This window comes from Thermobia domestica, chromosome 18 (genome assembly GCF_964235325.1).
Source record: "Thermobia domestica chromosome 18, izTheDome1.hap1.1, whole genome shotgun sequence".
Lineage (NCBI taxonomy): Eukaryota > Metazoa > Arthropoda > Insecta > Zygentoma > Lepismatidae > Thermobia > Thermobia domestica.
In genome coordinates this window covers 132,474,752-132,497,540 of record NC_137471.1, presented here as the reverse complement: position 1 = coordinate 132,497,540, position 22,789 = coordinate 132,474,752, and the positions used below count along the sequence as shown (strand labels likewise).

Here is a 22,789-nt window from a genome sequence, read left to right as displayed (position 1 = left end):
CACAGTTCTCATGTCACAGTGTGGTGTGGAGTTGCTTCCTTTGGGATTATTAGCCCTTACTTCTTTGAGGATGACAGCAGTGTGGCTGTAACTGTCACCAGTGAACGCTATCCAAAGATGATGCAAGACTTCATTCTTTCCTAATTAGGTATGATCGATGTGGATGTGGAACAATTATGATTTCAACAAGACGGAGCGACCTCGCATACAGCCAAAATTTGCATGGATTTCTTGCGATAGACATTTCCAGGTAGAGAAATTTCTCGTTTTGGTGGCATTTCCTGGCCGCCTCGCTCACCTGATCTTTCATGTGTAGACTTTTTCCTTTGGGGCTACCTGAAGCAAGAAGTGTTCCGAACACGTTGTGCCACCATTCCTGAGCTGAAGGATCGCATCAGAACTGCCGTCGGCAATGTCCCAGGGAATACGTTACGCTGAGTTATGGAAAGCTTCCAACGCCGCCTAGATGAATGTGTTGTGCAGAGGGGGCATCATTTGACAGGAGTCATATTCAAAAAGTAATCCACGCAATGGACAATGACTTACACATTAGTAAATGGCATACCTTTAACTATTAATTGACATAAGAGGTAATAAATAAATTACAGTTACTGCCTGATGGTGTGTTGTTTTTAATATCCTACTATGAACGCTGCCGCACCCTGTATATAGCAAATTACCTTAAACTTACAAAGAAGTGTTCACCGTTGCCGTGAATATAGTTACCACCTAGTTCGAACTAGGTCTGTCACTTTGCTTAAAATGTGTATCCTAAGGGAAGAACTGGAAGTTCAAAAGTCTTGGTAAAAATTGAGTATCTAACGAGTCCGTCACTTTGCGAAGAGGAAACTCGATTATAACCTCCTCATTATATAGTGATCTTTATTATGAAACAATTTGGAGAACATTCATTTTATTTTGTGTAGTGGGCTTAAAGAAGTGCATTTTTTCACTTCTGCATTTTCTCTCTTTTTACATTATAATGACCTCATTGTACACGTTTAATAGTTACCCGCGGGAATCACTGTGATAACGTTCTCTCACAAACTCTTCTAATACGTCATGATAAAGCTCCAACCACTGAGAGTATATATGTAGACGACATGAATAAAAATTTATATGTTATGAGACTTCATTGTACGCTTGGGTTCTAGACCCATGGGCGGGGCTTCGTCTGAGAAGTGGGAAGAATGACACGGCTCTGTCAGAGATAGACACAATTTAGTAAGACCTGCAATTTCCTTGTGCTCAAGTATCTATGGAGTAATTGGACATGTCACGTTTTGTGTTTACGTACTACTAGATAACACTTTAAAAAAAATTGATAACCAAGAATAACAACGTAAGTATGCAGTTGTATATCTTGTCAAATATACTCAAACTGAATTGTGGATGCATTGGATTCTTTGAATCCTTCGTCGTCTCTTGTGTGTGTAGACCGCGTAGTGTAAGTTTCTTTATACTATACTTTCTATAATACAATGGATTGCTGAAGTATATCGTTTTCAATATAACCTATAAAATAGTGGTTTATTGCGGTTGTTTGTGGTGAGGTTGGAACAAAACTCTGTTCTGTTTGAATCGCGTCACAATTTGCGGGAAATAGCATATGTGTATATATAGCTTTGTATGCAGTCAGGTTGACATAAGCAAAGCTGTCAATGCACGGGTACAAAACGGATTCCAAGTCCGATTCCCAAGCTTGGTTATCACGTTAGTTTCTTTTGCCACCCGCAATAATCATTATAATTACAACTAAGTGGACACATGTTCCAAATACTAGTTTTAATAGGAAAATAGGGAAAACTTCTATAATTTCGTTCGCCACATTAAAAACAATGTTATCTGTTGTTTTCGACCGCATCACAAGAAAACAGCTGACCTGTTTGAAATAAATTTTGAAACATAGTGTCTACGATAAGATGGTTTCTATTATGTCAGTTTGATTAAAAGGATACCGTACGCGATATTGTATTATGTTTTTTGCTAAAAATAGAGTTCCTTATGGCTTTTTATTGCACTTTCAATGAAATATGTATCCTAAAAGGAAAATGCGCCTCAAATTATTTCCATAACCGATTTCTGCCATACGAAGAACGGGTATTTTAGTTAGATTATACGAGAAGAAGTCAAAAAGTACAGGCACTCGCAATTTATCGCATTATGGTTTGATAACAATGCTAGTATACAGCACTTAAGTAATGTCGTCTGCAACACTTCTATACAACGTGTCACTCTTATTCCCGCGTTAGTCGTTGGAGTGTAGCAGACCGTTAAACATGGTAGCTCCATTGTTGATCTGCACCAAGGAGGAAATGAGGGCAGTGATTCGCTTTTTGTTTGTGGAAGGTGTTAAACCTGCAGAAATTATTCGTCGAATGCAAGCGCAGTATGGTGACAGCTGTTTATCGCGAAGCAAGATCTACGAATTGATAGAACGTTTCAAACAGGGAAGAACTTCTTTATGTGACCAGGAAAGATCGGGCAGGTCACCGACGTCAACGATGGGTACATAATCACGAACCGGAAAGTAAGGCTACGAGAATGGTTTGGAAACATCCATCATCGGCAGAAGTCAAGAAATTTAAATTCCAACCATCAGCTAGTCATTAATGCGGTGTAAAATTGGTTACAGGTGTAACCGAAGAACATTTTTTTTTCTTTGACGGAATCAAAAAACTTGTGAAACATTGGGGAAAGTGAATTAAAGTGCAGGAAGATTAACTAAGTAAGTAACTGTATGGTCTATGGAACTCGGAGGTTCAATGCCGCGTTCACAAAAGCTCTCCATTGACTTCTATTATTAGCCAATTGGATCCAGTTTCTATTTTGTATTTCTATTTCTGCGAGATCCATCTTAATATTGTCCTCCCATCTGCGCCTACATCTTTCTAATGGTCGTTTTCCGGTTGGTCTTCCAGTTAAGATTTGGAACGTGTTCCTACTTTCTTCTATCTTGGCTACATGACCTGTCCACCTGAGCCTCCTAGACTTGATGACCCTAACAATGTTGGGTAAACTGTATAAATTATGTAGTTCCTCGTTATGAAATTTCAACCATTCCCCATTCCCGTTCCTCTTGGGTCCGAATATTCATCGCAGGACCTTGTTCTCAAGTACTTTCAATCTATGTTCTTCCTTCCGAGTAAGCGACTATGTTTCGCAATCATACAGAACAACAGGCATGATTATCGTTTTATATATTAAATATTTTAAGCTTCAAATTCCTCGACAGAATTCGCGACGACTGCAGGGAGATTATGTAGTACAGTTTTAGAATACAATGTACCTTTTCTAGTCCCATTAGTTTTTGACTTTCCCTCGTATAATTTAAAAGAATTAAAGGACATTTCCTAGCTCACGACCCACGCAGGACTACTGCCCAGATTGCGCACGTTAACTAGGTGATACATGATCAGTGCTTCGGCTCCCAGTACCATTATTTCTGGTTTTCTAGACCGGAGTCCACTCCCTCTTAATCCAGACAGCTAATAAATCACCTCATGATGCTGGGACAATACCTAAAATCTGTGTCCCAATAGAGAAGTGAACGTGGATGTACAAGCAACTATATGCTGGTGAAGCAACTATGTGCAAGTACGTAAAACAAACACGTAAATAAATAAATATACGGAAAATACCTCTGTTCCAAACATAGCCTACTATGCCCTTAAAGAATACGGATCAGTTTAATAGAGTTTACATAAATTACTATAATTTCGAGTGGATTTATTTAAAATAATAACTAATATAATGATATGTACTTGTCATGGTTTTACCTATCGAATGTAATAATAATAACAATAAATGGAATTCTCTTAGTCATGCGTATTTAATTGTTGGCAAATAAATTTCACCTAATTGTACTTCACTTAATTTATCATATTTGATTAGCTGAACTGAAGTTTAACGTCCCTTTCAGGACCGAGGTTATACGTGGGAGTTCAACATATAAGTTTCCCTGTTGTAAAAAATATATATATATATATATATATATATATATATATATATATATATATATAAGATATTTTTTACTATACATTTGTAAAACTATACATACAGTATAGGTAGATCCTTTCTTATCTCTTCACATAATTCCCATTGGGATTCAGGCATTTGTCTCACCATTGCATCAATTTGTTCAAATCGTTTGGAAAAAAAAAAAAAAAATCAAGGCTCTGGCTATTTAGCACTCTCCTGTCCTTACATTCCGCTTCACGTTTTTCATCTGTTTCGAAACTTTCGCTCTGCAATGGAGTCTTTAACGACGGAAAAAGATGGAATTAACTTGGCGCTAAATTGAGGCTGTATGGAGAGTGGGGCATCCTAATTCTTCAATTTGTGTCTTTGTTTGCGTGCTGAGTGTGTGTGTGTGGGAAGGGGGGGGGTGTCCGCGTTATCGTCAAGAAGAAGAGACTAGGTCGCTTATATCGAATTGTATTTTCCTCAAGAAGAGTTCAGGTTCGACATAAGCGATCTGGTCTCCCGTCAACTAATGAGAAAGAACTGAAGTTGAATGTGAGGAGAGTGCTAAATAGCTAAAGCCCCGATTTTTTACAAAGGGTTTAGACAAATTGGTGCAACGGTGAGACAGAATACCTGAATCTCAATAGGGATTATGTGAAGAGGTGAGGAAGGACCCACCTACACATGTATGTATGGCTTACTTTTTTTTCTGCTTAGGGAAACTTATATATTGAAAGACCCACAGAGGAGACGTGGACTACAGCTTAACGTAGAAGCCTACTAACATGAGCTGTCAATTGGAATCGAACCCGGGTCTCATGCGTAGCTTACTTCAGAGAGATCTCCTTTAAGTTCTCATGGGATCAACTACAGAATAAGATAAAACACTATAATATTGGTGTTTCTCCTCCGATACTTCTCTACAGGGCCGGCTCTACCATATGTTCAACACCTGCATTTGCACAGGGCGACAAAATCCGTCATAAGTATATTATTTAGAATAAATATCTTTTACTGGAAATAGACTTCATGATGATGGTAGATAAATTTACTAAACTGGCCTTCTATTTGAATACTACATTCATAAATCATGTTTAGGTTGCATTCGTTTAAGGTCACATGGTCGTACAAATCCCAGCATGAATTGCTTGGTTGTTGTCAAATACAAGAACTCAATTCTCAAACACCTGTTCCATTTAGTTAATTATGGCAGTTTTGATATGAAAATTAGTCTTGAATTTGTCACAAACAAGTCCCGTGTCATTAAACACGTTTTTAATTCTTTTTGAAACAGATGTAGATGAAAAATCAAGAACTAAAGATAAAAGAGAAATTCCACACTGATATATTGAGCTTGAAGCTCGATATTCAATTCTACAAAAAGGATTACCATCTTTCCTCTGCAGGTGCGTTTGCTTTATCTTTCACTGACATAATAGATCATTATTTAAAGAAAAAACACAGACACAACGAGATTGTATATGTAGTGTTTAGGCCTTTCTGAGTGCGAGTACTCTTTCCCTCCTCTTCGTTGTTTATGATGGGGTAGCATACTTAAAATCGTGGCTTTTAAGATTTCTTTTTTGAGGAGAAAGGGCGGCAAATAATGCCATTATACGTGGCGGTTAATTGCCTAGGGTTGGCCCTGCTTCTCCCTATAATCGTCATTATACTGGCCATAACCTGGGTTTCACAGTTAAAATCTTCACAAAAGCATATTAAGAATTTAAAACTTCAAGTTACTAAAATAATGGAAATAATATTACAACTGTTTCACTGGAAAACAAAGCGTTAAATAAACTGCCATTAATTTATTCGAAATTATTACATACCTTCCATTTATTAAATTCATCCACCATTTTCTTGGATACCAGTGGACTCCACACGAATTCCACTTTTAAGCGTAACTGTGAATCTCCAAACGAGAGATCCCTATGAAACTGCTCCTGAGGAACTGTTGATCCTGTACTTTCTTTCGGATCCAAGTGATTCAGGAAAGCTAAGTAAAGCTGCCTTATTCGAGAATCACCAATAAATACAAAATGATTTTGCGTTCCCCAAAATGCAAGATAGCGCATACATCTTCTTGTATCACTGAAATTAAATAGCAATCAATTATAAATATTAAGAATATTCACAAGTATCCTTAAATACTTACTAAACACTTAAACATATAGAGGCAATTACCTTTCAAAAAATGACTGTTATAATCACACTTGAAATTATTTTTCTTTTTCATTCTTCATTTTACTTTTTTTTTAAATGTTCATAAGAACAGCATATATGAGGGTGATTTGATAGGTAACTTGGTTTGATTTTAAGACTTATGTTATACACATTTCACGTGTTATTCAACAGGCCAATGAACGCTCCTGGATCCAAAGTAAAATACCTGATTTTGAAGCTTGGCATTTAAAGTGTTAAAGAAAACAATGTGAGTTTCATAACGTACTTTATTTTCCGACATAGTGCCCTCTGAGTTCACCGCACTTGACCCAACGTTTCTCCATCTTCGCGATAATGAGTTTATTCGAGGCTTTTAAAATACTCGTTTACTTTCAAATTTTCGATCTTCCAAGAAAGTTTTGCTTTCGGAAATACATGACAGTCCGAGGGAGCTACAGCTGATGAATCGACAGGAAGCGGAAGCATTCAAATCGCAGTTCGGCCAATTTTTGCTCAGCGACAAGGTTTATTCACTGCTCTGGAGTAAGTACGGCATCCATTTGCATGGCTTTTTTATGTGCAATTCATTATGCAGAATGAAGTAAACATACTCAGTTGAGTTGCTAGTGGCTTCTGCTAACTCGTGCACTTTCACTCGCCTGTCGGCTAAAACCAAACCATGGACTCGGTCGATGATTTCGGGGCTTGAGGACGTGGTGCCCCGTCAATGGACATTCTGTTCAATGGACACACTGTCATTTACCCAAAGTTGAATAGTTTCGAAGAAAGGACTTGAGTCACCTGACGTAGGTAAAATCCTCTCCTGATCCAACTTTGATATTTCATCTTTCCATTACAAACCTCAGCTCTAAAACAGTAGAATTTGTTAAATTTCGATACTGACTTTAGCGAGTAATTTTCACCTATTACAATTCAATTAGGACTTTTCATGCTAAGAGGCAAAATTAAAGAAGAGAATGTGCTGAAGAAAATTATGTTTGTTGCAATGTTTCTTTGAATAGCTCAGTCCTAACATACACAAGTTTAAGCTAACGTTTGCAGTCACTTATTGGTACGCAGTGCTCAATAAAAATGACCGCCACTCACAAGTCGACTGGGATTAAAAGTTCTACAGAAAAAAGCTATAATACTATACATATATATATCATTAAAAATTAAAAAAGCAAGTTCATAGGCCTATAGATTGATCGATTTTTAAAGCATTTAATACGTATTTGAAACCTTGCATAATGTAGAGAAATTTAATCTTTTCGTAAGGTCAAGAACTGGCTAGCATACAAAATATGGCTGCAAAATAGTGTTTATTTTTGGGTAAATAAATCTCTTGATGCTTTAAATACATTTATTATGTTAGCAAATTGCCATTTCGCTGAACATGTTGGGCAACGATATTTGTTCATAGCATACAAAGGGATACAAGAGCAAGCGAGTGGCATACTGTAAAGGCGTCGACGTGACACAGCTTTACAATACTTCAGACAAGTGGTTATTCGGCGTTAGGCTACATAAGATGCGTGGAATGCTTCTCTTATAGAGGCATATATGGAGGTCACGTTCTACCTTATTATTGTAATTACAGACTTGCTGGTTGTATAAATGAGTTCCCTGAATATTATTCTTTCTTTGTAAAGTAATATATTTTACCCTAATATTACCAATTGCAATCCGGACTGTACTCAATCTCTATTATTGTAACTATTTTTAGTTATTAAATCATCAGAGTGGTTTTCCTTATGCTGAGCGTGAGTTGAGCGTACTCCTTTTAAAAACTTGAGTTTGAGTGGAGCGTTTACAACTCAGCATATAGTACCATGTTTCTGTAGGCATAACGGACTAATTGTGTTTATAATTAACTTCAACTCGTTTATCGAAAAATAGTTTCGGTTTACGAACAACGTTACGAAACGAATTACGTTCGTAGCCAGCGGACCCACTATAATTGTGTAATTTTCTAATGATGGGCTCTTCCTACATTACCTGGCTCTATGTAACATGAACAAATATTTCCTGGAAAATTAATGAAAATACCCTGCTTTACAAATGAAAGAAAAACAATGTGATTTAAGGTTACTTTAAAGGGACAAGTTTTGCCGATAGATGTCACTACAGTCTTCGTATCTCTCTAGTGTATTTTTTATCTTTCACGAAAATTCATGATTTTTCTAACAAATTTCAACCTACAGACTTCAAATTTTTAGAGAAGAAATTTCATAACCTATCGAAGGCAACAATCCGTGCCGATTTTTTATTTTCAATTTTCTTCATTGTTGAAATAGCTTGATTGTTGGAATGGATATTCAAACCTTTAACAATGAAACTATTTCAACAATGAAAAAAATTCTAAATAAAAAATCGGCACGGATTGTTGCCTTTGATAGGCTATGAAGTTCCTCCTCTAAAAATTTGAAGTCTGTAGATTGAAATTTGTAAGAAAAATTGTAAATTTTCGTGAAAGGTAAAAAATACACTAGAGAGATACGAAGACTGTAGTGACATCTATCGCCAAAACTTGTTTCTTTAAATCATCCTTAAAGCACAATAAAGGGTTGAATCTCTTGATACTAATTTTTCCTCCTTCTCAACAAATGGTTGAAAAGTTTCTTAAACGAAATACAATACTCTTAATAAAAATAAACATTATATAACTTCTGAGAATTCAACTGTTGAAACGTACCGCCCTCGTATCCATCAGTGTAAACTGAAAACAAAAATTCCATTCCATTGTTTTCCATCATCTATGAGTTAAAGACTACTTGATTATGTGAAGTACTCAGCAGCTTATTTTTTTGTTTCCAATCACACTGATGAAGATGATGGTGGTTCGCTGAAACAGTTTGTCGTTGTCTACACCAGTGGTTCTCAACATTTTATGACTGAGAACACACTCTACTGAACATCCATGAGACTGCGACACACTTATTTGATTTCTTATTAATAATAACATAATTTATAGTAGTGTTAGACTATAAATTTCTATGAAATCCTGACTATGTATTACTAAGTATTGTTGCTGTCGCTGGAGGTGCTGACTGGTACAATCTATCTCAAAATTGATTTTAACTAATTAATGAATTTAAAATGATTTTTAAATTTTAAGATCATGTGCCTATCTCATGGGACTGCGTGACGCACCAATGTGCCACGACATACCTGTTGAGAACCGCTGGTCTACAGTATTGCAGGATGGTTATAAGTGAGTTTTCTAAACCCTTTAGATATGAAAGAACAACGGCTCACCTTTGTATCGCTTAAAAAAAAAAAAAAAATCTTGTCTACGCACTAAGTAACATCAATATTTAGATCAGTTCGGTGACCTTGCTCTCAATGACCGAAATATTTATTTTTAGTGCATAAACAAGAAAGAAAAAAGCGCGGTATAAAGGTGAGTCCACTGTTCTTACATAATATATATCCTAGAACTTCTATTAGCCATTATATTTAAGCGAATATTTGCTTCTCATTCAATTATATAGAAAATGTGGTTTGTCGAATTCCTGATCAGAAGTTTCAGAAAATAAAGTTCGCTGAAACTCAATGCCGCGTGGTGAAAAATCCGGGGCGAGAGTATACGAAGGCGCCCCCGTATATATGAGTGAGGCAAACAGACCAGCCGCGAAGAGCCAGCGTGGTTGGAGGTGTAAGAAAATTTTCAAAAATAAATCCTGCTTTTCCTTGATTTTCAGCACTTTTTACTACATTTGTCCTATTTTATGTATGTGCATATGCATTTTCCTAACATGAGTAACACTATAGGACCACTTCCTAAAGCCGGAAAAGGATTTAAGTACATACTAGAAATATTGCAAGTAACTTTCCTCTCTCTTTATTCTTCCCTCCTTTTCTTTATTTCTCCTGAATTTTGTGCAACCTTATTTTGGCGCCCGAGTCGTCGTCCTGCTCGCCCCTTCTATCCTTTTGAGTGCATGTATTCGCATATTCAATTCTTGCCGGAAAAATAATTTAGGATCCAAAACTATGAAGTTGTGGTTTGAATTATACTTTATTACTACACTACATTCTTTATAAACTCACTTAATCTAAATTGTATCGCTTAACAACTTATTAGATGACACTACCTCAAAATTTAAGAATTCTCGTGTGGCTACATGGTACTCGAGGTCTGTACGGGCTCGGGCTGAGCCCGCGGCCCGGACTCGGGCCTACAAAGCATAGATCACTTCGAGCTCGGGCCAAGTTCGGGCCGTAAATTTTTAAATATACAACCATATTTCTCGGGCCTAACTTTGTAAATATATTGTAAAACGATATTTATGGGTCCGTTCTTTCTGGAAAACTTCTAAACACAACTGCAAAATTAATCCTCTAATTGTTGTAAATAAAAATACAATTTTGCGTTCATTATTAAGTTACTGTAATTCGGGCTTATTTGATCATCACACAGGCTCGGATCGGGCTCGGATCTAAAGGCTAAAACATATCTCGGACTCGGCTCGAGCTTCTCATTATTAGCACACGGGCTGGGCCAGGCCCGTGCTTAAAATTCCGGCCCGTGCACACCTCTATATGGTACACACAATTCATCGAAGCGGAAAACGCGGTTCAATTTCCAATAGATACTTATGTAGTTTGGATATGATGCCAAGTTGTAGTACCATCTTTTTTTTTTTTTTTCTTATTATTTTTTTACAAAATATTGTAGGAAGTGTATAATTGTCATGTTAACATGGACCGAAACAATATAATAAGGAAATAACCTATTGATCGTGTAATTTAATCGACGTATTTATTCAGGATTAGAGTACTATTGGTAAGAGCGATTGTTTTCAGTTTATGTATTCTTACTCCTCCCCTCCTCGTGTTTGCATAGCAAACCAAGTTCAACTCGGTTCGTGTGTGTGTGTGTGTCTGTGTGTCAGGAACACACACAAAAAAAAAAAAAAAAAAAACCGCGAAATGAGCCTTACAGTTCCAGCGAATGAAGTAGAATAGCTTGTTGTCATGAAAAAAAAAGTTAGAAAAAAGCTGATGTTAAAGTATTGTGATTCATTCAGAAAACTTTAATTTAAAAATTAGAATTATTGTAATAATATATTTGAGAGATACTTGTATATTGATAATATTATAACTTTTTTTTGTCAAATCAGACATATATTTAAGACAGTATAAAGATTTTCGTTCCTAATAATGTGAATATTACAAACATTAAATATATCACTAAAACAAATATTAGCTAAAATTGTGAAACACTTGGCTTGGCTTGTCTCTTTCCAGGTATTTTTTGTTCTTGAATTCAAAACATTCTTCAGAACATCGTCAAAGTGGTTGTCAGCCTTCTAGGATGTATGTACTTCCGTCTTATTGTGGGTTATAGAAGAAAAATCTCGTCCAGTTCTTTACCAGAAGGTAATGTGCTTTAGATCGATGACACATTCCCGCGCTGGATGGCGAAGCTGATACGTTGGAAAAGGAATGCAGTAGCTCCGGGATCACCAGTATTGATCGCTTATTCGATGACCAACTTCGTTAATGAAATTAGATCCTTCGTGACCCCAAGACCCACTGGTTTCTATTGCTACTGTTACAAACCAATATTTGTCCAATAGGTTTGTGTATTTTAGCCTTTTGTCGGATTCTCTGTGAGCGGCAACGAGACCTGAGTGAATTGAAGAATGGGTTATGTTAGAAGGAGCAAACGTATCGGAACATGTGAAATCCCAGACCAGTGCTTTTCCGGTTTTCCACGATACCAAGGTCATGGCGTCAGGCCTTTTACCATCAAGCGACAACAACCATTTGGTTCTTTTATTGAAGAAACTCCTGCTGGAACGAGGGCTCTACAAATGATGTCGTTCACATTATGGTGTCGAGATTGTCTTCCCGCACTCTTTTTACATGAAAGACCATGTAATCCTTTATTATCAACATATGCGTTGCAAGCAGAACAGTAGTGAGGCTCGCAAATATTAGCCCCTAAGCGCAGAGCTGTAGCAATACGAAAGCTCTCATTAGAAAGGTGTAGAGGTATAAACAATTATCGTCACAACTGAAAAACTACAGCGGACTACCAACGGGGGAATTCTTTGTGCCCACCTCAGTATATATATTGTAATTACTCTTTTAATAGTTTCTTTAAAATTGTGAGAAAATACGTTATTGCTCAACATGTTTAGATAAAAGCGTATACCTTATGGTGGTTGAAATTGGACGTTAGTGTATCTCATAAAATTTGCTATTTTAAGTTGGTGCTCACAACCTCCCTCCTCCCCTCTCCGTTGGTAGAAAATGACTGATATTTAGTAATGTCACTCCAAGATGGCAGTATAATAAATAGGCCATCTTGGAATTTGGTGGTTAGTCTTTTCCCATGTACTGCTCATTTTGAGAGTTTCACATTAGTGTGTCTTATAAATTTGCTATATTATGTTGATGGGCACAAAATATCCCCCCCCCCCTCCCGTTGGTAGAAGATGTGACTGACATTTAGAAGGCCACTCCTAGATGGCAGTGTAATAAATAGTTCTTAAGTCTTATCCGTGTACCGTTCACTTCAGTCACTGAAGATTTCTGTGACTCTAATTTGTTTCTTTTGTGAGATATACTCAACCTTAACAGCTGGACATAAAATGTGCCCTCCACTCTTGATAGCCCGCGTTACAAAAAATACCTATGTTGTGTGAGGGTTAAAGAATCATATCAATATATTCTTTTAAAAGCTAAATTGTATTTTTTACTTTCTATGTCCACTCATGTCTAAAATTATTGTTGCATATCTATAAAAATGTTGTTATAGGAATATAATTTGATAACGAATTCGTCCGGTATTTCTTATAATATTAGTATGTGTATAATCGGCAAAGACATGTATGTAGCAAATTTCATGTCACAAGAGCAGTAAATAAGAACAATAGAACAAAAATAAAACTTTCTTGTCCATTTAGCAACTTTTTATTTTACACATTCTAATTTTCGTATTTATAATTCTTTTCTTGTGAAATTTACCACAAATATACATTTACCGATTATACACATAGTATAAGTATTAAAAATACTCTGCAAAATCATTATCAAGTTATATTCTTACAAGAAGACAGTTATAGATATGCGACAATCATTTTGGACATGAGTGTACAACCCTTCCAAAAGTAAACTATCTTCGGATATGCCAGGAACAGATCAATGTCCCACTAACCAAAAAGAAAATAAAAATGTATTTAGAACTCTTTAAAAATATTGTTTTATTTATTTATTTACAACTGCGTATCCATACTTACGTTTGTGAATAATGATGCATCATACAACCATACGGTTGCCACACTTCGTATCCTTTATATCTTCCATCAGAAAGTAACCACTTACAGGAGTCTATCCCTGGAGGAAAAAAAAAAAAAAAAAAAAAAATTAAGCATACCATATTAGAACAAACAGTATGAACTTGTACTAACTATACTATCTAGACCAGGGGTTTTCAAACTTTTTGCAGTTGAGGCTCCCCTCAACTACCAAAATCTGAACGCGCCTTCCCTCTCAAAAATGAAATGTGTCACCCACATAAATATGTTATGTACATAAAAGAAAGACTATCACTATGATAAACTATGTTTCATTTATTAATCACTAATGGAAATATCTCATTAATCAGGTGATTTAACTGTACACACTGACTACACCTTTTAATGTTATTGGCCAGTGTTAATAATTATAAATTGTGGTAAGAAAAATATTTATGTTAAAATAGAAAAATACGAGCAGAAAGGGAATTTAAATAATAAAAACCGACATATTTAAACGTTGAGCAAAATCAATGGGATGTATGACCTTGTTTGGGTCACACAATTTATTAAATCTCGGTACATATTTTGAAATTGCAAGACGCAAGAAGGCTTCGACTAATGAAAATAAAACATAAAGACTATTTGTGAATGGCAGTAGTACTTTAGGAAGATTAAAACTCAAGAATCCCAAAAATAATAATAAGCAATTAAGAGAAAGAAAAATTCAGCTCTCATGGCGTCGCGAGAAATTCCAGAGACATTTAAGAAGATATACTATTGTACAGAGATAAGTAGAAGATCCTTAGTGGCCATCTAACAAGCATTATACACGTTGAAGCCAAAGGTGAAAGGGAACAGAGGTGATACAAAGACTTAGTCCACTATGTATTACAAAAGAAGGGTGCATACTTAAGTATGCGTTTTACATAATACATATGTTCCCTTGTAGGATCTTTTTTAAAAAATCCTCGCGCCTTCCCTGACAACCTTTGGCGTCTCCCTAGGGTGGCGCGCTTCACAGTTTGAAAGCCCCTGGATTGAATCTATACAGTTAACAAACGGGACGTTCAATGATACAAAAATAAAATTTCCAGTCAGCATTGCAATTACTTATGTAAGGGATAGTTATGACTTAGCTCATTTAATCATTCTCCCCGTTTTCTTTTTGATTATTATACTTAAAGGCTTTCGTCCCAGGAACTTCTCACACGAAATTCTATGCATTTGCGTATTGTAAAGCTCTTCCCTTTGTGGGGATAGGTAAAGTTAGGTACAGTAAATTACAGTCCGGAATCAAATCCCACTAACGGTTTTTATTATAAACTTCTCTAATAAAATATAACAGTATTTACAGAAATATAACTTTCTCTGATGTGAGGTAGAGAAAAGGTGGCCCAAGACCGCGCAGCCTTAGGGCAGGATCTTCACAGAGCTCTGAGCAAACTAAGCAGAGTGGAATAGGAAACTCCAATGCTCCGAAGCAAGCAGTGAGAGGGTAAAGAGTTACAGAGCCCCGAACCAGGCTAAGCAATTGAGGTTGGGATCCCAACAGAGCTCCGTTCAAGCTAAGGCGGGAGGAAGGGAACCTAGAGTTCCGCAGCAAACTAGAAGATTTTAGGTTGGGTTTCTCCTAGAGCACCAGACAAGCTAGAGGAGGCGTGACTAATCGCAGACTGGTAGCTGTCCGTTGAATCCTCTTCGTTCCATAGGCGCTCCGGCCGGCGATGGCGCTGTTGCTCCCTTGTCATCATGTGACTCTAGGTGGTGCTGTTAGCCCGTTGTCTGCTTCTGTAGTAATCCAACGTGAGATGTAGTATTCCATCGTAAAGTACATCTGATGGTTGTTTACAAACAGGAGAAGGGAGTTTGTCTACAGGCATATAATTTGAAGTACTCACCAATTACCTCTATAAAAATTGTTGCGGAAGTACTGCAGGATTCTGAAACGTGTATATTTGGATAGGGCACATACTAGTTCCTAAGTGAAATCTTGACCCGACTGCGGTAGGTCTTATAGTTTTGAAGCTATGGACCTTTAAACTTCATTTCTTCATGTTTTCAGCAGCTTATAAATCCGAAAGAAAGCATTTGTGCTCCCCGGTTGGTTTATACTTTTTGTCTTATCTCGTTGTAAGGAATCACCTCTCAAACGTTGTGGGTCTTGTTTTTAAACACCCTGTACATACATAAATGATTGAAAGTAGTGTTGAATCCATAGTTTTAGGGGTCGCTGAGATGAACAATACACTTCCGATGTCGTTTAAATCTAAATTCACCCCTTTTATGTCCAAAATGAAACGTATTCTCTCCATGTCAAGAACGGATATTCTACTATTATTAATACAAACTAAAATGAAGAGGATCATGTGTGCAAAGGTAAGCTTTAGTATTTTATTAATTTAAGATGCACGCCACAGCATCTATCAGTAGATATTCAATCATTTATCTTTCTTTACAGATATACGATAATAACATATTTGAAATATACCTCGGAAATAGCATAAAAATAACCTCCTCTACCATTTCAAAGAACTCTATAATGAAATACCTGTTAAGTATATTGGATTTATTAGATTGGATATGAGCTGAGCGTTTTCTTCAGAAGAAAAAGTGCAAAGAGTAGACTACAGCCTAACGTGGGACCCGAACCACATAAGCTCCCGCCGACATTTGAACACAGGTGACACGCACCAAAGATGCGTATGTTAATCATATAGCTACGTGAGGGTATCTTAAAATGTGACTATAGTTCTTGAAACATGTGGCTGACTAAGTTGGTGATGTACTTATTTTGTAAACCGTACATTAATATTACATTTTCAGTACAGTTATTAATTATATTTTTTTTCTTTAGCTGAGGACTAATAAAAATGTAAAGAAGTTTACCTCACTGGAAATTTTATGAATTCGAAAATGAAAAGCAAAACGAAATGAATGGATTCCTAATTCATAAAATACTTGTTCAAACTGTGATAGTTAATTTTGAAAAAATATATACTCAATTCGCTAAAAGAAGTTGTATATTTTCCTGTCAAGATGTATGATTTTGATGTAAATATTTAAAAGAGCACATGAACTACTATTAGGAAGTTTAAAACTACTGCTGGGTATTTGCTATTAGCAATCTACAGATGGCATAATGTATAGACTGAGTTCAGTCACTAGATATACTACTTTCTTCGAAACGGAGGAGGTGTTGATCATTCTAAGTTCACCATATTTCGGGATACTAGTCGTATGTTTTAGGGTTCTTTTGGTTCATGATTGTCATTGCTGACTTTTACACTTTATATAGATTGTTAGCAAGTAGCAACAAATTTTTCAATCATATTTTTTAAATAACCCCTTAATACGAAAATCTGTTTTGAAATGACATCTACATCACTGTTCTACATTTTGACAGAAAAAAGACATAACAATTTTCCTAAATAAATGTTTATAAGCTTCCAAAATCGATTATTACAGTTTGGAACAGTTTAGATTGATCCTTTCATGTCATTTTACACATTTTCGAAATAATCATCAAATTTCCAGTAAGAATGCTCTTGTTTCAATCACTAAAGTATTTCGACCTGATTACTCTTCAGCTATGTATACACAAAAATGTAAAACATCGTAAGAAGTGAAAAGATTTGCCACTAAATTGCCAATTCTATTGGAGAAGGTAGCAGTTAGAATATAGGGTAAGTCTCTACCTTCGTCCAGTGCCTATACATCAGAAACAACTGGAAATAAAAAGATGAAACACAACTGAGATAGGGAAATGACGGAGGAGGGAAGGGAGTATATCGAGTGGAGCATTTTGCAGCAGAGCCTTAGGGAAAACTCGAAAATTTCAAATGCCAAGGTATGTCTTGAGATATATCGTTTGAAAAGTCATTAAAAAGAAAGAAAGGAAAAAAAATATATATAGAAAACATTTTTTCGTATGGACTATCGCTTTTTTTTTTTTTTTTTTTTTTTTTTTTTTTTTTTTTTTTACGAAATGGCCACCATTTATCAGGTGATGATTAAGATAAAATATCCAGTGCTTATAAATCAGAAATGACTAGAGATAAAAGGATGAAACCAACACTAAGATAAAAAAAGTCTCTGGGAACGTATCGAATGGAGCATTTTGCTTTACCCTCAAGGTCCTCTAACATGATCCTGGGGGATCACTCGAAAATTTTAAAATGAAAAGATATACCTCATGATATACCTCAAGTGTTTGGGTAACTTCGTCCAATGGCCATATCTCCGAGCTCGTTGAAGATATCATAACCAAATGAAAATCGAAATATATATATATATATATATATATATATATATAAAAGTGGAAGGGAAAACCTACTGGGACTGGAAAACTTCTTCGTTGGGTTCCTGGAGTCACGCAACTTAAGTTCGATATTTCAAATAAGAGCACAATGCAAGTAACATATCGTTGGAAACGTCTAAACTTGTTGGAAACATTATGCAATCAATAAGCCCATGAACGGTTTAGGGCAAAATAATCGGGATAATTGCAGTAATAGCTTATCTGTTATTTTGTCCAGTTGATTTCGTTGAAGATATCCTGATCAAACATAAAACTGAATATCACAACGAAATGGGAGCAATCCGTGAACGACGGAGAAATTACCTAAGAAGATCCTTGAAGTGAAACGGAACCTGATTTTAATACTACAGATCAGAAGATAGGGCAAGTGTGTTATCATTTAAAATGTTCCGCCGAGGTGAAATGTTCTTGGAAGAATCCCTTGAAATGAGAGGCTTTAGGGTATGTGTTAATATGATTGAAATGTGCAAAGCAGATTGTGAAAATCATGAGTCGTTCATATCAAGTTATGCGAAAAGAATAATTTATAACACATTTTATTGAACAAACATATGGGAGAGCCAATCACTTTAGTAGTACCGGTATGGTATAAAATGAAACAACGGGCTTCTTCCTGATAGGTATAATGACAGCGTAGCTTTTTAGAGAAATGCACTGAAAGCAAACACTACAGATGGTGTGATCTTGTCCTATTCTACATGTTTCTGGACGCTGTTTGTATCTGTAAACTATTGTTTTCTCAAATCACAAGTTACCCTTCCTTTAGATCCCTAGTGATAATTTACTTTGAAACTGCAGGGGGAGCCTTCTGTAATATTTATTTTTGTCGCTAATAGTGTTGATGCAAGGATGTATCCAAGTAGCAATTCCAATACAAGTTGTACAAGAATGAGGAAGCATTCAATATGTTATTGATATTGGGCGAATGTCATTAAAATTACAATGCGGCAAGGGTGTTATACGCCGAATGCTATTCTGACAGACGTCCTTTCTCGTGTCATGTATTTCGATGGTTAGGTGACCAGCTGTGACGTACTGGACCCATTCATCATACATATAGTGTACATAGGACTCCTGTTGTAAAAAAAGAATTGATTTTTTCCTGGCGACGCGAATTTAGTAAGTCTTCTCGCGATATCAGCCAGGTGAAGATGTTGACATCCGACGTTTCGAATGCGAACATTTCATTCACCTCCAGGGATTATAATGAAAAGACCGGAGATGTGGGCATGTATATACGGTTACTATTTATGAGCAGAGCAATGAATAGTGGCTTGTGATTGGCTGAGGGAAACTGGCCCCTAAATCAAATTCCATCTAAGCTTATTACTTTGTTTCTAATAAAATTATTCACCGTATTTTTGACCATACCTCGTATATATGTAATCGATCTATGTGATACGGAATTATACGTTAACATACACATGGTATTAACACTATTAACTGTGGAGGATTTGCAAGAGCCCAAATCCAAAAGCTGTCATTAGATCCTGATAAAATTTATACAAAATATACAAGCTTTGAAATTAAAAAAAGAATAAACAAAATCAGTACATCTGTGTTGACGTTATGCGTGAGTGGCACACAATGAATCAGTTTTATAAGATATTAACACAGGGATGCAAATAACCACTAGTCCGAAGCGAGTGGTTCATCAGACAGGGCGGGTATTTAATATCACCGATGGTAAGTGATTTCTATTGAGGAATGTCGGCTGATAACCTTTTTCCTTAGGCTAGTAAACTTAAGTTGATTATTTACATTCCTGTATTGACACTATCAACCATTTAGGAATTTCATCGTCTAGTTCCGATGACTATCATCAGATCCTAACAAAATTTAGAAGAAAGCACCATGAGAACGTATTTTTTCAAACAAAAAGTAAATAAAGAAAACTAATAAACTTATGTTGAAATTATGTGTAATCATACATAGGATTATTATATGAACACTGTCAGCCATTGAAAGGTTTCATGGTCTAGATCCGAAGACTATAGTTATACCGCCATGAAATTTACGTGAAACAACCGGAAAAGAACATTCTTTCAAAAAAAAGAAAAAACCGATTAAAATCGGTACAGGTATGTCGAAGAGTTATGCCTGAACATACGCATAAAACAAAACAAACAAACAAACAAACAAACACACACACACACACACACACACACACACACATATACATACATACATATATATATATATATTATATTATATTATATCAGGCCTTTTTTCCATTCTGTATTAATACACAATAACACACTGGGAATGGCAATGTGATAATATGTGAAAAGAAAAACACATAATCACGTAACAGTTTCAACACAATAACTGTGTCTAAATCAGACCTCCACTCCTCTCAGGATTTTTTTTTTTTTTTTTACATATCACATAGCCTTGCTCAGTGTGTTATTGTACATATATATATATATATATATATGTATATATATATATATATATATATATATATATATATATATATATATATATATATATATATATATATATGTGTGTGTGTGTGTGTGTGTGTGTGTGTGTGTGTAGATTATTATTAAGTATTCTGCCTTTTGCAGGTCCTGGGACTAATGAGGATTTTTTTTTTTTTCAATTTTAGATTTTGGCCTGGAAATGTTTCTTCCACTTTTGTCGATCTTCAGCTTCCTCTTCTAACTCCCAATATTTTCTCCTATCTTTCATATCATCGATCAGTTATATTCTTCTTCCTATTCCTCGCTTCCCTTCCATTTTTCCCTCTATGGCGGTGTGAAGAACACAATTTCTTCGCAAGATCTGTCCAACAAAATTCGCCTTTCTACGAAGGGTGGTGGCTAGAAGTATCCTCTTTTCTTCTATCCGTTTTAAAACACCTTCGTTTGTTGCTCTCTCTGTCCATTTTATCTTTTCCATCTTCCTCCAACACCATGGCCTGTGGTGAAAAGCGCATATTTTCAGAGCTAGGGATGTCCAAAATCGCGAAAAAGTCAAATTTCAACAGGCCCTATTTAGAATTCCAGAAACTGTCACGCACAGAAAGTCACGCACACGCAATCCAAAAGTGCATATTTCATTAATTTTCAATGGGTGTACAGTGTGTTCCATGATTTTGGCAGCCTATAACTCCGAAATGAAGCATTTGTGCACCCAAGTTAATCTATACTTTTCGTGTTATCTTGGTGTCAGGAATCATCTCCCAAACGTTGTTGTTGTTGTTCTGAATGAATGAATGAATGTGTGTGGGGTTAATGGGGACGTCAACATCAAGGCTATATACGCTATATACCGTCACGATAAACACGGTTGCTCAGGACTGCAAGATTAAGAGGAACAGGCTAAAACGAATATACGTTGAAGAAACAAAAGCTCTGCTAAATAAAAAGAAAAATGCAAAGAAGATAAAATACTGTATATAACAATATATAGAGAAAAAAAAACAATAAAAGCTCAGAGAAATATAAAAATTTAGCAACCGTAAAACAGTAACAATAAACTAAAATAGCTGAGAAAGTGAGCAACCTCTGACGCACGAATAAACTGAAACACTCGGCCAACAATATCACTAGCATTCCCCAAGGCACGGATAAGTAGAGTCAGGACATTCCACAAGAATGTGCTGAATACTTAGGGAAACAATACACTGCGCACAATACGGATGGTCCAAACCACGCAACAAGTAACTATGCATCAGATGAGAGTGTACGATATACGCAGACGCGCCAGGAGCACCTCATCTCGACGACAAGAGCAAGAGGACGTATACCGCGTTTCTAGGAGCGACTTAACTGCCTGGTCCCAATCCGCCTGCCAGTGACAGCGCAATGGTGTTATTTTGAAACACCATATATTGAGAACCTCGTCTGTTCTTTCTTTCTCTTTTTGTAGTAAGTTAAAAAGACGTATGTATCTTATTTCAGGTCGAGACGCCAGACCTTGTCTACATTAAGATGCTGTAGCTCAACTGATATCAGATTTAAGAACCGAATCACAAATCATGACACAACACATCTCGATGTAACTGTAAACTATTATTCTGTATTGTTGTATTGCATGATTTCTAAGTCTCAAAAAACCTTATTATTTCGAAATTGCCTTCATTACCAAGAATGACTTGGTTTTCCTGACATTAAAGCACTTTTGAATAATTTCCCTGACATTCCCTGATTTTCCAGGTGTGTGGGAACCCTATTGCCCTTGAACCTCGTGGATATATTTTGTGTCCTGCGTGTTTTCCAACAGTTTGGGACGTTTCAAACTATTTGTCACTTGACTATATACCTACTTGAAATAGTTAAGTTAGAATATTGTCCTCCACTTCTGGTTTTATTGTTCAGGCTACCGAAGATATGGCCGCTGGACGAAGTTACACAAACACCCAGTCACAAGACATACCTTACGATTTAAAATTCTCGAGTGATCCCTAAGAATTCCATTTTAGAGAGCCCTAAGGGGCGAGCGTAATGCTCCATTCAATGCATCTCCAGACACTTCTATTTCAGTTTTCCCTTTCACTCTTTTGTTTCCAGTCATTTCTTTTTTAGAAGCACTGAACATTTTACCTGAAACGCCATTTGTTAAACAGTGGCCATTTCGTAAACGATGGTCCACACGAAAAAATGTTTCCTGTGAAAGTTTTTTTTTTCTTTATTTATTTATTTTTAACCTATCCAACGATATACTTCACGACATACCGAGGCATTTGAAATGTTCAACCCCCAGTTATTCAGGAATCCCTGTTAGTGGATCCTGAGGATAAAAGCAAAATGCTCCACTCGATGCACCCCCTATCAATTTTCTATCTCAGTTTTTATCTCCAGCAGTTTCTGATTTATAGTCACTGGACGAAGTTAGACACTCACCCTGTAGCATATTCAATATTGGACACAGTAAGGATAAGTACAAAACTTACTTTAGCATTATTAACAAAGTTTGATTTTGCCTCAGGCTATAATTCCAAGAACAATAGCTATTATACCTTGTGAATTTCCGTACCCCATTTGTTTATCTGTTATTTACTGTATAAACCAACATTCAAATTTACCTAATCACATTCTATTTTTTTTCTTTCTTTTTTTCATATTTCTAATGTTATTAC

General features: G+C 36.1%; 1 protein-coding gene across 2 annotated transcripts in view; it reads right to left on the bottom strand.

The window, feature by feature from the left end:
• LOC145674938 (N-acetylneuraminate (7)9-O-acetyltransferase) overlaps nucleotides 1–22,789 on the bottom strand; it is a 146,736-nt gene that overhangs the window by 112,700 nt on the left and 11,247 nt on the right. For both annotated transcript variants that reach the window (XM_081745196.1, XM_081745197.1), the window contains exons 2-3: nucleotides 13,386–13,482; nucleotides 5,799–6,060 (exon numbers count right to left, since the gene is read on the bottom strand). In XM_081745196.1, coding sequence (XP_081601322.1) covers nucleotides 5,799–6,060; nucleotides 13,386–13,482 — 359 coding nt within the window. The remainder of the gene's footprint in view (nucleotides 1–5,798; nucleotides 6,061–13,385; nucleotides 13,483–22,789) is intronic.